The sequence below is a fragment of the Microcebus murinus genome, chromosome 2 (genome assembly GCF_040939455.1).
Source record: "Microcebus murinus isolate Inina chromosome 2, M.murinus_Inina_mat1.0, whole genome shotgun sequence".
NCBI lineage: Eukaryota > Metazoa > Chordata > Mammalia > Primates > Cheirogaleidae > Microcebus > Microcebus murinus.
The window spans coordinates 25,730,969-25,745,495 of record NC_134105.1 but is presented as its reverse complement, the minus strand read 5'-3'; the positions used below and the strand labels follow the sequence as shown (position 1 = coordinate 25,745,495).

At 47.5% G+C, this 14,527-nt stretch overlaps 1 protein-coding gene across 3 annotated transcripts in view; it reads right to left on the bottom strand.

Annotated features, from left to right (window-relative positions):
* Positions 1 to 11,738, bottom strand: part of AGO1 (argonaute RISC component 1) — a 38,541-nt gene extending 26,803 nt beyond the window's left edge. The window contains exons 1-8 of one of the 3 annotated variants that reach the window (XM_012765236.3): positions 11,584 to 11,738; positions 5,709 to 5,892; positions 2,597 to 2,717; positions 1,952 to 2,133; positions 1,418 to 1,554; positions 1,059 to 1,193; positions 821 to 908; positions 9 to 156 (exon numbers count right to left, since the gene is read on the bottom strand). In XM_012765236.3, coding sequence (XP_012620690.1) covers positions 9 to 156; positions 821 to 908; positions 1,059 to 1,193; positions 1,418 to 1,554; positions 1,952 to 2,133; positions 2,597 to 2,717; positions 5,709 to 5,892; positions 11,584 to 11,608 — 1,020 coding nt within the window. In that variant the 5' untranslated portion in view covers positions 11,609 to 11,738. Of the gene's footprint in view, positions 1 to 8; positions 157 to 820; positions 909 to 1,058; positions 1,194 to 1,417; positions 1,555 to 1,951; positions 2,134 to 2,596; positions 2,718 to 5,708; positions 5,893 to 11,583 lie in introns of those variants that run through there. The other 2 variants (XM_075996598.1, XM_075996601.1) reach the window with 2 other exon arrangements.
* Positions 11,739 to 14,527: the final 2,789 nt, after the last annotated feature.

Here is a 14,527-nt window from a genome sequence, read left to right as displayed (position 1 = left end):
AGTCTCACCTCTAATGGCAGGTAGGTATGCTTTTGTTCCTGGCCAACTTGCAGGCATGGCAGGTGGGGATACTTGAGCTGAAGATTATATTTCTGTTTGAAATACTGTGCCACTGTGCACTCCACAGTCTGTCCACTCTCCAGCTGCAAGGGAAATCTGTTGGAGGAAGGCAAGGAGGTGTCATAACCCAGCATTCAATCCCACCTCTCTAGACCCACAACTATTGGAAGCCCTAGACTTTACATCATCCTTCCCAACATCTCTGAGATTGCCACTCATGGGAAACCAGGCAATACAGGTGTCCAAGACAGAAGTGAAAGGTTTAAAAGAAAAATCCACAAAAGTCAGGACCATATCTGACTCATCTACATTTCTAACGTTGAGCATAAAACCTGACATAGAGTAGGCACTCATGATCCAGTGTGGCCTGAGGTTATGAATGGGGATGGAATGAGTGACAATCTCCCCAAGGAGCTCAGGAGCCTGGCTTTTTTTTTTTTTTTCTTCAGAAGAAAGAATAAATTGAGAGATATGGTAACATTTACATAACCATAACAGGAATCAGGGGAACATGCCTGCTCTATAGTAAATGCTCAAAGAAGAATGCAGATCAAGAAGGTAAAAATGGTAGACATAGTATCAGCAGATCTGGGAAGGCTGAGGGAAGGATGCCAAATTCACACAGCTTATCTCTGAAAACAGGGCCAGCCCAAGGGTCATTCTGAGGGCCAGTGGAGGTGGGGCAGAGGAGGGGTGGTGAGTCGGAAAGCTCAATCCTCTTCCAGCAATGAAGTATGGCTCAGCAGCCCTGCCAACTTACGTCTGATGGCTAGCAGGGCGACGGGTAACATTACACACACGGTATTTCCTCTTCATCTGTCCACAGTGGGTCACTTCTACCTTCAGACCTGAGATACACACACTGCTTGTCAGGGTTGGAATAGGTTGCTCATTTGCCCAGGTTTGGCCTCTCCCCTGAACATATCCCAAGGGGATTTCCTCTTACAGCTAAAGAGAAAGTAGTGCTGTTTCCCTTCCCCGCTTAGTTTGGTCCTCACCTTTGATCTCCTTGGTGAAGCGAACGCGCTGAGAGTCTGTGAGGGGCTTGGGCTGCTCATCTATGTTCCTGATGTCCAGCACCTCACACATGAACTCAATCACTGGCTGTGCCTTGTAGAAGGCAGTGGCTGAGACTGTGGGGATAGGGTAGTAATAGCAGCTCAGGTTCTGTCTTCCAGAATAAATGGAGGCACTGTAATTTATACCCTCTTCCTTATAGGGTATTGGGATGGGGGCAGGGGGTGCCAGGGCTGTAGGAATTAGACTAGGAGTATGGTTACAGAGCTGGGAGGGATGAGGCTGGGAGTGTGGTGGCTGGACTTGGGGTGCCCCTGGCTCCATAGCTCTCCCCACTCACCATCAATGTTGAGCATCATCTTCCACATGGCAGGGCGCACAGACTGGTGAAAGCCGAACCAGACCTCGCGCCCACCCCCCAGCGGGTGGTAGTAGCCCTCAGGCGGTGAGAAGAAGGAGCGGCCCACAGGGGTGTACCTGGCAGGGACAGGCAGAGAACTGGTCCCTCGGGCACAGGCCCCCACCCTGTGAGGCATCCTGGGCACGGAGGAGCCCTGGCCTGGAAGGCAGGACACCAGGGCTTTAATGCCAGCTCCAATCCTTTACTAGTTGTATGACTGACCTTGTACAAATTTCTACCTTTTCTCTGCCATGCAGGGACAAATGGGGTGAGGCCCAAAGATATCTAAGAAGTTCAGGGCCAGAGCTTTAAACAATCTAAATGTATATGCACACTTGCCTGGCAAATGGTAGGGCTTCAAATAATTTTTTGTTAAATGGCACACTGTGGGACCTTAATATGAGCTCATTCCCCTCCTCCCGAAACAGCAGTTCTGGCAACACTAGCACCCCAGACACTAACTACACCCAATACCTCATAGATGCCAGGTGCCTCATGGCCACATCCAGGGCTTGCACAGACTCCAGGGGAACAGGGATCTGGCCACTGACCAGGGCCTCATGCAGCATGCGCCAGCTCACAATGGCTAGCCACTTGATGGACACCTTAAAGATTCGATCCTTCCCTTCCCCAGGGATTGTCACCTCAAAGTCGACCTTCAGGAGGGTGAGAGAAAGGGGTAAAGGATTACATTGCTTTCCCACAGGCCAGCATTCCTTGCCTTGTCCGAATGATCCCCTATTCCATGGATTTGCCAAGAATATGCTCCTCAGTTGATACACGCTCACAATGAAGTCTCCAAAGTAAACCTAACCCCTTAGTTTCCAGCCACCTTGGAAGTTTGCAACCACCTCAGTGCTTCTGTTCCTCTCAACCACCTTTCAACCCAGTAGCAAGTCCTTTAGGTCTATTTTAAGTTTAATCTCAGTATATTTAGGATAAGGACAGGCACATAAGAGACTGAATAAACATCAGCACCTACCCACCCCTCACCCTAAAACACTTTCTGTGCACAGAAGATGAAAAGGCTCTCTGGATGGCCAGACTCCGAGTAGGCTTACATGAGCTTTGTTCCACCCCGTACCCCTGACACAGGTCTAGCCTGACTCCCAACCTTACCCGTTCATTGCCAATGGGCAGCGCTGTGACAGTGTAAATGTTCTTCTTTCCATCATACACGGGCTTGCGATCACCAAATATCTGAGGCTTGAAATGCTGGACCATGTATTCCACCACTTCCCTGTGGGGGATAGGAGTGGCCTGTGGAAGCTGAGACTACCACTTCAAGCTTTTGGAAATAATTCAAAGTCCTGGTGATGTCCCATCTATTATACTCACTCCTAACATCTATTCTATGGCAGTGCTTCTCAAACTTCCACATTCCTATGAGTCACCTGGAGATTTTATTAAAATGTAGCTTCTAATTCAGCAGATCTAGAGCAAAGCCTGAAACTCTTCACTTCTAACATGCTCCCAGGTGATGGTGCTGGTCCTCAGATCACCAAGGCTCTACGGGACCTGCAAAAGCGGACGTGAGCGCCCTCTGAGAAAACGGAGAGGCTGAGGGGAAACGGGTTTGATCCCAGGGTCTATCAAGAATCAGGAAGAGGCCAGACGTGGTGGCTCACGCCTGTATTGCTAGCACTCTGGGAGGCCGAGGCGGGAGGATTGCTCAAGGTCAGGAGTTCAAAACCAGCCTGAGCAAGAGCGAGACCCTATCTCTACTAAAAACAGAAAGAAATTAATTGGCCAACTAAAAATATATAGAAAAAATCAGCCGGGCATGGTGGCACATGCCTGTAGTCCCAGCTACTTGGGAGGCTGAGGCAGAAGGATTGCTTGAGCCCAGGACTTTGAGGTTGCTGTGAGCTAGGCTGACGCCGCAGCACTCTAGCCTGGGCAACAGAGTGAGACTCTGTCTCAAAAAAAAGAATCAGGAAGAGAATCCAGATTGTTCCAATCTCCAATCCCCAATCTGATAAGCAAAACAGGAATGAGATCTAAACTGGAATAATAAACTGCAAAAGAAAACTTCATCTCTTTCATCTCTCTGAAGCCCTTAGTATCACTAAAATGTTTTCTCTCTATTATCATCTCTTATTTGATTTCACTCCCTGTCCCCTCCCACTTAGATCACAGAGTGTTCATCATTCCTTCAAACTTCCAGTTCATGCAACCAACTGACCTCTCCACTTTTTAAATCAAAAGTCTTGAATATTACTGGATAAACAGTATATAAGGAGCAACTATAATCACATGGTTTCCATTCCATTAGGCTTCAGTGCTGCCCAGCAATCTCATTTCAAGTCCCTGATTACTCCCATCCCTTACAGACTGTGTTGAACCATCTCCACTATCCTTTAACTCCAGAATTCATTCCTGCTTCCTATCAGGAAGTAGCTTTATCTCTGTAAAGAACAGAAGATAGTATTCAAGGCCATCTTGAATTCCCAGACATACAAACATATTTATATGTGCATGTGTCTTTTTATCTTCCTTTCCTCTCACATTTGAAATGCCCCTTCCATGTATTATTTTTAAATATAAGAAACTATGTTCAACTTCACTTATTAGAAAAATACAATTTAAAATTAGACCAAGATATAATTATCTACTTATCAGAATATCAAGATTAAAAAAAAATCTTATATATTGGATTGGTACAGGTACGGGGAACAGGCACTGATACCCTGTTGATAGAAGTTTAAATAGGTACAACTTACCTTTAAAAGTGTTTGCAATCTGAAAACTTCAAAATGTATTGTGCCAGCAATCCCACTCCTAGGAATTTATCTTACAGATACACTCATCTTTGAGTGCAAAAATGTATCTCTATATAATATTTAACAGTTTCATTTTTGTAGCAGAAGTTAGATTCAACGTCAATGTTCCTCAACAGATTTATTAAATAGGTTATAATACAGCCATTGAATGGAATACCTATGGAGCTATGCAAAAGAATGAGGCAGATCTATATGTACTGATATATATTATTTTCCAAAATATATTGTTTAGTGGAAAAATGCAAGACACAGAACAAGGTATATAGAAATCTATATTTTGTGCATTTAAAAAAATGTTATATATGCATACATGCTTACATACACATAGAAAAATATCTGGAAGCATACTCAAGAATGGTAACAATTAATGCCTCTAGGGAAACGACTGAGGCCGGGTACGGTGGCTCACGCCTGTAATCCTAGCACTCTGGGAGGCTGAGGCGGGCGGATTGCTCGAGGTCAGGAGTTCGAAACCAGCCTGAGCAAGAGCGAGACCACGTCTCTACTATAAATAGAAAGAAATTAATTGGCCAACTAATATATAGAAAAAATCAGCCGGGCATGGTGGCGCATGCCTGTAGTCCCAGCTACTCGGGAGGCTGAGGCAGGAGGATTGCCTGAGCCCAGGAGATTGAGGTTGCTGTGAGCTAGGCTGATGCCACGGCACTCACTCTAGCCTGGGCAAAAAGTGAGACTCTGTCTCAAAAAAAAAAAAAAAAAAAAAGAACTAGGGGACTGGAAGACCAGGATAAGAAGGAGATGTTCTTCATCACTCTTTTTGTAATACCTGAATTTTTTCTATATTGTACAAATAGTTTTCAAATAATCATAAAATTAATTAATTTTAGTAAGAAATATTGCTTCTTCTAAGGCTAATCCCTCCAACTACACATCCTACCATGTCCTCCTGCCTCATCAAGAACATCCAACTCTTAATCCTCCCCTCTCTGTCCTATACCTTTAACCTCTCCTTCTCTATTAGCTCCTCCTTGATCATGCCCATGTATCATTCTTGGAAACCATTCATTCATTTCAACAAATATTGGAATGTGCTAAGCACTGTATTTGACCCCTAAGTCCTCTTGAGCCAACAATAATATTCCCTCTCTCCCCACTTCACTACCAAGCTATCTAGAAAAAGCTATCTGCTCTCACTATTTCTATCATATAACCTTCCACTTATTCCTTAACTCACTATAGTAAGATTAACTAGCCCAACTGCTCCACTGAAACTGCTCTGGCAAAAGCCACCAATTATATTCTAATAGCCAAATCCAACTATATTTTTCAGCATTTACTTGGTATCTTGTCCTCAAAAACTTTCTTGGATTTGGTGATACTACCCTCTACTGGTTTTTCTTTTTACCTTTCTGGCCCCTCTTTCAAGGTTCTGAAACTCAGGAAAACAAAGACTCCTGGACTTGGTGGCCTAGACGTGCATCACTTACCGGTTGACTCTGCGGGGACACTTATCAGGCTTGATGTCCACCTCGTAGTGGTAGACGTCGATCTTAGGGATGTCCACCTCAAAGTAATTGGCCAGGAGCTTGATTGGTTTCCCCACAGTGCCAATGCCAGGCCGGCGAGGTGCCTGGAACACCTGCTGCAGGGGGGGCAGGTAGGCACCTGCAGCTACAAGACAAAAAGGCTGGTGAGGGTAAAGTCTGGCAATCTCCTAACTACTCTGATCAGAGAAGGCAAAAGGCCCCTGAGAACAGAAACAGGAGAACATAGAGAAAACCTCTTTCCTGCTACCCAGCCCAGCTGAGGGCTTCCATTAGCTCAGACATCCAGGTTCATCTGTGTTTTGGGGTTTTTTTGTGTGTGTTTTTAAACTTCTCTCCAGTTAGAAAAATTACTGTTGTCATCTATTTTAAATTCATCAAGTGAATATGTAATAAGTTCCTATTACATATAAGCAGAGAGGCTAAATCTGGTTCCCAATAACAAAACCCTTTTTCCCTTCTACAAGACTAAGACACCTACCTCCACCAGGTATCTAACAGTCCAAGAATGCCCTATTCTCTGCTAGCCAGATGCTCACTTCATTCATCATCATCTTGAACATAAAAACCTTGATGCTCCTTTGAATGTAGGCAGGAGGAAGAACCAAAGGCCAGGTTGGGGGCATTGGGGGTAGGTTTGAGATAGGATTAAAGCAACTGAATGGCTGGGGTTAGAGAGACAGAAAAGAAGAAGCTGGACCCGTGGTTGCTCACATCTGTAGTCTCAGCTACTTGGGAGGCTGAGGTGGGAGGATTGCATGAAGCCAGGAGTTCATAACCAGCCTGGGCAACATAGCAAGATCTCATCCCTAAAAAAAAATTTTTTAATAAAAATTAAAAAAAATAAAATAAAAAAGAAAAGACTGGCCGGGCATGGTGGCTCACGCCTGTAATCCTAGCACTCTGGGAGGCCGAGGTGGGTGGATTGCTTGAGGTCAGGAGTTCGAAACCAGCCTGAGCTAGAGCGAGACCCCGTCTCTACTATAAATAGAAAGAAATTAATTGGCCAACTAATATATATTAAAAAAATTAGCCAGGCATGGTGGTGTATGCCTGTAGTCCCAGCTACTGGGGAGGCTGAGGCAGCAGGATTGCTTGAGCCAAGGAGTTTGAGGTTGCTGTGAGCTAGGCTGACGCCACGGCACTCACTCTAGCCTGGGCAACAAAGTGAGACTCTGTCTCAAAAAAAAAAAAAAAAGAAAAGAAAAGACTAAAAGGTTAGAGTTTGGAGGAGAGAGGCTAAAGTAGGAGACTGGAGAAGAAGCCAGAACTGAAGGTCACAGCAGGAAAAAAGCTTGAATTGGCCAGGGAAAGGAGGGAAGGCTGGAGTTAGGGGTTGGGGCAAGATTAATTTAGAGTTAGAGGACAGGAGGAAACAGGCTGGGCAGGAGGAAACAGGCTAGGGCAGGAGGAAACAGGCTGCAACTGGGGAGATAATGATGAGAAAAAGCTTGAATGAAGAAAAAGGGGGTTGGGAAAGGAGAGGTAGCAAGCAAAATGCTGAAGAAGGAAGAGACACTACCTTTGGGAAGAAGAATATAAGATTCTCCCTAGCACTTTGGGAGGCTGAGGCGGGCGGATCGCTCAAGGTCAGGAGTTCGAAACAAGCCTGAGCGAGACCCCGTCTCTACCAAAAATAGAAAGAAATTAATTGACCAACTAAAATATATATATATACAAAACATTAGCCGGGCATGGTGGCGCATGCCTGTAGTCCCAGCTACTCGGGAGGCTGAGGCAGTAGGATCGCTGAGCCCAGGAGATTGAGGTTGCTGTGAGCCAGGCTGACGCCACGGCACTCACTCTAGCCTGGGCAACAAAGTGAGACTCTGTCTCAAAAAAAAAAAAAAAAAAAAAAAGATTCTCCCCAAACCCCACAGATCCTTACACACAGAGAGACCAGATAGTAGCAAAAGGCAACAATTTCAAGACTGAGGGGGCCCTTGGGAAAGGCTCGGGCAGGGCCAGCTCTAGCAACTTTCTCCTCTCTTGCTCGTCTGATTGCTGCCCCCAGTCTTATTTTTTTAGCTTTCGGGGACAGAAAAAAGGGAAACAGCCTAAGAGAAGCCTTTGTTCTCTGCTACTATTGTCCTTAGCAGAAGACCAACCTAGGTAGGAGGAGAAAGAGATAAACCAGCCCAGGACCTCCAATTACCAGAGCTCAGCTTTCACAGTCAGATAGGCTGGAGGTGGGGGATGGGGCATATACTCAGCTGGGGGGTCAAGAAGAGGTCAGAACCATTCATGGGAGGGGCATCCTTTCCAGAGCTAAGCTGTACTACTGTCTCCCTCTAACCACCTGTCAAGCTCAGCCCTACTCTGCAGACAGGGAAATGGAGGCCCAGCCTGGGGGGAAAAGGTCTTCAGAACTCAGCTTCATGAGGAAATGAAAGCCTAACTACTGGAACCTGGCCACCTACCCCAGAAAAAGCTGGACAGAAATTGCACATAAACCCATTGACAGACATACATTCCCATTTACCACCTTAGACTGAGTTCTTCAAAGCCAAGGACTGTATCTGCCTTGATCACTGCTTAATCTATAGTGCCTGGCACACACACAGGAGGTGTTCATTATACAAAATGAAATGAATGAACAAACATATCCAGACACACAAGCACACACAGCACACAAACACATGAACACCCACAACTGCCCAGAAACAATTATAAACACTGCACAGGACAAGCATATATCCTTGTGGGTATAGCTTGTAAAAGACATTCTTCCCATCTTGAAGTTCTTAAATTCCATTCACCTCCTTAGCCTCTCAAGCTAAATAGTTATTTGGTGCCTAGGGAGAAAGACAACCCCTAGAGCTGGGGCTGGGTGGATATCACGGGGGATGGAACATACACTCTAGCCTCAAAGCCTTCTCTTTCCCAGAAATAGGACTACACAACAGTCTTAGCCTTAGAACACCTTCCTCTTCAAGGAAGCGTTGGGAAAACAGGGGAACCCACATCCCCACTTCATCCCTGAACTAGGGAAGGCTGGAGGACATGGGACTCTGTCTCCCATTTCATTCCCCTGAAAACCTAACAGCAGTACAAAGTCACCCCCACCCCTTATCCCAGCTCTTAGCCTGAGAAAGGGAGACTCTTCCCTTCAGACCCAGACAGGGACAGACGGCCACTTTGTGATGCAGATGAGGGCCCCAGCACAGAGGACAAAGCTTGGGCCTAGAGGGAAAGGGGCGGGGCCCTTCTCGTCAGACAAAAGCAAGGAGGGAGGGTCTCTGTAAAGGACACTCCCCCTCCCCCATCCCCAACCACCACAGAGAAGGAAAAGTTACAGAGCTGGAAGCCCTGGCTCAGGATTCCTTCCCTGCAGTTCTGAGGCCCACATGCCTCCCAAGGAGCCAGACTGCCTATTCAAATGACACAAACTCAAGGCTAGGTTATCTAGTGGGTAAGCAAAGACTAAGAGGCCAATCTTTCCAAAAAGTATTTGTCACATGAGTATACAGAAATTATTAAATATCCACCTATGTGCTTAACAATATATGTTAACACTTGAAAGTGATTAATTAATTAACATCTATTCTGTGTCAGGGCCTATATTCTAGGTACTTGCTGGTTCCACAAATAAATCAGACACTGCCTCTACTCTAAGGGAGCACCCAGTACAGTACATGTGCTTGGAATACACTTGATTACAGAAGGCACACTTGGGCATGAGCCCAGTGAAGCCAGCAACAACACCTTAGTTTTGTGTCCTCAGGACACCACTCCTACTTCTTCCAAGAGAGTAACAGTAGGAAGGAGGCAGTTATGGGGTCTCTCCATCCTCAGCTTCCAGACTGAATTTCAATTATACCCTTTAATGAGGCAAAGCCTGTACTACTAGGCTTTTCCCAAGGCTATGACTAACTCCAGACACCAGGCTCTAGACTCTTCCCTTAAAGATTATTTCTTGTAACAACCAAAAATGTCAACTTTTTCATCACTCCAGAGCCCATTAGGAATTCATCAGGATAAAATCATTAGCAGTCTAGAGTAGGTGCCAGCTCCCAACAATCCATGTGGACCTCAGTGATCCTCCCCCTCCTGCCACTCTAGGTAGAAATAGTTTCCAGCCTAGAAAACCTGGAGTTCCTGGAACGGAGAGAGAGGAGCCTGACAAAGAGAGGAAATAGTTTGCACTGAAGTCAGTTGCTCCTTCCACTCAACCTTAGGACCATACCAGCCTCCTCAAGGTTGTCTGTTAGGGAGAAAATAGTCACTAAGTACTTATAATCACTAAATGGATGACTTGAGTGAGGTGATAGCAGCTATTTCCTTGGGGGAGGGGAAGGTTAGGTCTGGCATAAAAGATACAAATTCTTCCACCAGGAAAGTAATGAAGTTCAGTCCCAAATGGAAATCTGATTCCCATCTCCAGATCAAATGTTAGAAAGTGGTGAGAGAGGGCCTAAAGGATTCTCAGGTCCCAACTGCTCCTCCCAATACAGGATAAAACACCTAACACACAGGAGGTACCACCAGCCCATCCTTGGGAGTCCAGTCTCCTAGGGGCAGCCCTGCCTCAGTTTCTCCACTGCTCTTATCTTCTTTTCTCCTGATTGCCTGTGAATAAGACTATCACCTGGGACTCACCAGGGTGAAGGTATAAACTCCTTCCCTCCCCCAACTTGTGTGTAGCAGATAGACTAACTCAGCAAGGTTGGCTCTAATGACATTGCACTGACGGTTTCTGGGAGAAGAGAGAGGAAAAAAGAAAGATACCCAGTGAGAGATCAGAGCCATGAAAATATTCAAGTATAGAGACTGTAACCTCAAGAGAATTCAATGGAAAAGGTAATTAGCCTTGAATTAAAAGCCCCCATCTCTACTCAGTATTGGACCAGAAACTTGCAGACAACTCCTAGGTAGACCTGGTCCTGTCCTCGGTCCCTCAGTAATCAACATCTTTTCTAAGGCCTAGCTTCAAGAGGACCCGCCCCCAAAACATTGCCTGGGTCCCAGTCTTTCCTCAAGTGGCAGAAAAAGACACTTTGGCAGTATCCCTCAACCTATTCTTGGCAAATTGAGACTGAGGGGCCTCAGGGCCAAGCGTCAGAGCCCCCAGGGTGGGGGAAGGGAACCATTTCCATTTGAGCTCTGCTAGCATAACTTTAGAGAGAATGCACCCCATCAGCGCGCTCCTTTTTCCAAGCCAAACAGGGAGGGGGAGGGGTGGGGGTATTCGGACAGCCACGCCCCCACCATGTCGGGCAGCCCCTTCCAGCTGCCACCTCCGCGCATGCTCCGGCGCCTCCGCTCTGACTCCCCAGATTCACGGGGGGAATCCCAGGGCTGGGTCCCCACCCCCTGCCCCCTGACCCTCGCCTCCACGTCAGGCCCGGCTGGGGCGGAGCTCACAGCCCAGCTCTGGCGCCTTCTCCCAAGAGACATTAGCTTAGCCCAGCCCAGTTTGGCTGAGCCCCCGCCCCCAGCATGCGGTAGCTCCCAACCCATCTGTGTCGCCCCCCTCCTCTCGTGGACACCTGGAGCCCGCCCCCTGCCACCTGCCGGGCCTCTCCGTAGGCCTACCCGGATCTCCGAGAGTCCTTCCGTGCGTTCAGGCCCTTCTCCCAGACTACTTCCCACCCACAGGACTGCATATAGCCTCCTTGGACAACCGGGCCCCATCTCAGGGTTCTCTTCACATGGTTCCCCCCCGGAACTGCACACAGCCTCCTTCAAACTGAGCCCCCCATCCCATGAGAACCCCTCTCACTCAGGAACCCTTCCCTTACTCGGAAACCATGCTCTTCACGCGGGAGCGCCTTGGTCCTCGGTGCATGCACCGTCCCCCCTTCCCGGGAGCCCTTACCTGCTCCCGAGGGTCCCGCTTCCATCCCATATACCCGTGCGGAGGTCAGGCGGCCCAGAGACTGTGGAGTCCAGCGTGATGGACCTAGGTACCCCCCACTCTCGTTGCTCTGGCTCCTGGGCCGGGCTCGGCTCCCCCACCAAGCCCGGCCGCTCGCGCCGCCGCCCCCGCAGCCTCCGTTGCCGCCGCCGCCGCGGAGCTTGCAGCAGCTCCCCCTGCGAGCGCCCGGCCAGCTGCCAGTGCGCAGGCGCGACCGCCAGGCCCAGGGGGCGGACGGGAACGAGTCAAGCGGGGCGCTCCGACGGCAACAAAGGCCAATGGAGAGGGGCGGGGGCACCGGGGACCGGAGGCAGCGGCCCCTGGCGGTCACCCGTCGCCTTGCAGCCAGCGGGAGGGCTCCGGTAGAGGCGCCGCGGAATCGCGCAGTGGCGTAAGTGGGGCGGGGCGAAGGGACACCCCCTAGCAGTCTCCGGCCCAGTCTTTTTCCCCAAACAGGTCCCTCCACACCTACCCACAGCCCCCGCCCTTCCCACAGAGCCGCGTGCACACTACAGGAACCCCACCTCATTCCCAGACCCCATTACCCTCGAGAGCCCCATCGCCCAGGGGCCCTGCCTCCCACCTCTCCTCCCAATCACCCTCATCCTCAAGCCTTGGCTGCAAAGCGAGTGCCTCCGCGAAGTCTTTCTCCGTCCCTAGTCACTGAACTCACTGACGCCACCCTCTCTTCCAGGCTGGGTGCTGAGACCACAGATATGTAAGAGACCCTGCCTACCCTGGAAGATGTCACAGTCTTAAGTGCGACTACAGAGCTCTACTTGCCGGATCTGGGAAGCACCTGCCTCGACTTTCTCATCTACAGCTCACGCTTGAACTCTGTCAATCTGCCTCTACTCTCACCACGTCACTTAAACGACTTTTTGTGTTGAAATCCAAAGGATAATTTTCAATTATTTCTCCACAGTATCTGATAGTGTCTCTCCTTCCTTTTTGAGCCTTCTACGTAACTTCAGCATTTTAAGTCTCCTACTGCCTAAGTGCTCTTCAGTCTTCTTCAAGGACCCCTCTTGCTTTTGCCCCATTAAATAACTGTTCACTGTGGTTCCAAACCCACCTCTCATTCCACTCTCCAGTCTGCCCTTGAAGGTATCATCCACACTTAAGGCCCAATGGCCCAACTATCCTTCCAAATCTCTTCTTCCAGCCTTGTCTCACTCATATTTCCAAGTGTCTGCTGGACAGCTCCACCTGGATACTAGCACTTAAATTTAGAGTCTAAACCAAACCCTTTATCTTTCTGCCACAAAAGTGCTTGCCCTGTGCTTCCTGTCTCAGTGAATGGCACCTTCATGTCAGAAATGACAGTTCCTTTCTCTCCCTTGTTCTTTCTATTCAGCTGTTCACCAGGTCTTGACATGTTTACCTCCTGAACTGCTCTCACGTGACTACCTGCTATTCTGATTCTTTGTGCTAGTGCAGACCCTTATCATATCTGGCTAGAAATATCACAACCACTTCCTTGCTAGTCTCAGTGTTTCTAGGAACTCTTATTCTCCCTTCCCTTCAGTCTGTTGCAGTGATGGGCACTAAGATGTTTGAGGCCCAACTCAAACATCACTTTCCCATATTGTCATTCATATGTATTCATTCAGATGTATTTTTATGCCTGCTTTACAGTAGATCCTATGGAGAGGGCTGGAACTTAAGAGATGGACCATACCCAGTCCTGACCCAAGAGGAGATGAATTTCTGACACTTTTCAAAACATGCCTCTCTTCTGCATCAGCAGAGGTTCTCAAACAACCACTGTAAGAACCTCCTGGAAAGCTTCTTTTAACACTGACTGCCGAGCCCTGCCTCCAGTGTTTGTGATTTAGTAGATCTTGGATGGGACCCAAGAATGTGTGTTTCTAACAAGTTCCAGGTGAGGATGCTGCTGCTGATCTGAGAACTACATTTTGAGAAATACTCCTCTACAGTATAAAGTAGTGGTTACGAACAAAGACTCTAGAGTCAGATTGTCTTGGTTTCAATCCTGGCCCTGCCATTTACTAGTTGTACAACATCTGGCAAATTATTTAACTTCTCTGTGTCTCAATTTCCTCCTCTGTAAAATGATAATAATAGTATCTACTTCACTGGGCTGTTGTGAAGATTAAATGAGTTGATATATAAAAAGACTTTAGAACAGTACCAAAAGAATGCAATTAAAGTATTAGCTGCTATCATTATCTGCTTCTCACACTATAGTCTGTTCCCTAAAGACAGGGACAATATCAGATACATTTCTGTCCCCCTTTAGTTCCTAGCATAAACTATGCCGAGAATGATCAGTAAATTGGGGTTTACCTGAATCAAAGAGATGGCATCCAAAAACTGTTAGAAATAGTAAGACCTCTGCATGGTAGCCCATGCTGGGCTTGGGAGCTCAGCATTCCATTAGAAGAGTTTGACTCCCCTGTTCTAAATGCTCAGCCTTATACTTAACTTTGTGGAAAGGCACTGATCACTATTCTGACCAATCTCCAAAGTGGCTAGTGGAGTCAAGCCTGGCCCCTGCCTCTCAGGGTCTTTCTGCACAGTGCCCCCATCATAAGGGATCTACTCTTGGCTAGGCAAAGTGGTAGAACAAAAAGGAAACCAGGTAGCATTTTGCTTTTTTATACTGACAAACTTCTTCCAGTAGCTCTTGATCTATGTTCCCAGAATATCTATTGGCTCCTTCTGGTTCCAGTTTAATCCTTCCATCTCAGTCCATAACTAACTCACACCTAAGGGCCTCTGCTGTGTAGGTCAGAGCCCTCTATCTATACAGAATATACAGCCCTCTATCTATACAGCCCTCTATCTATACAGCCCTCTTTCTCTACAGAATTTCCTAGAGCCAAAACAATAAGAATGGCCTGAAAAAAATTTTCCATCCCTACCTATATTTTCCTTTTTC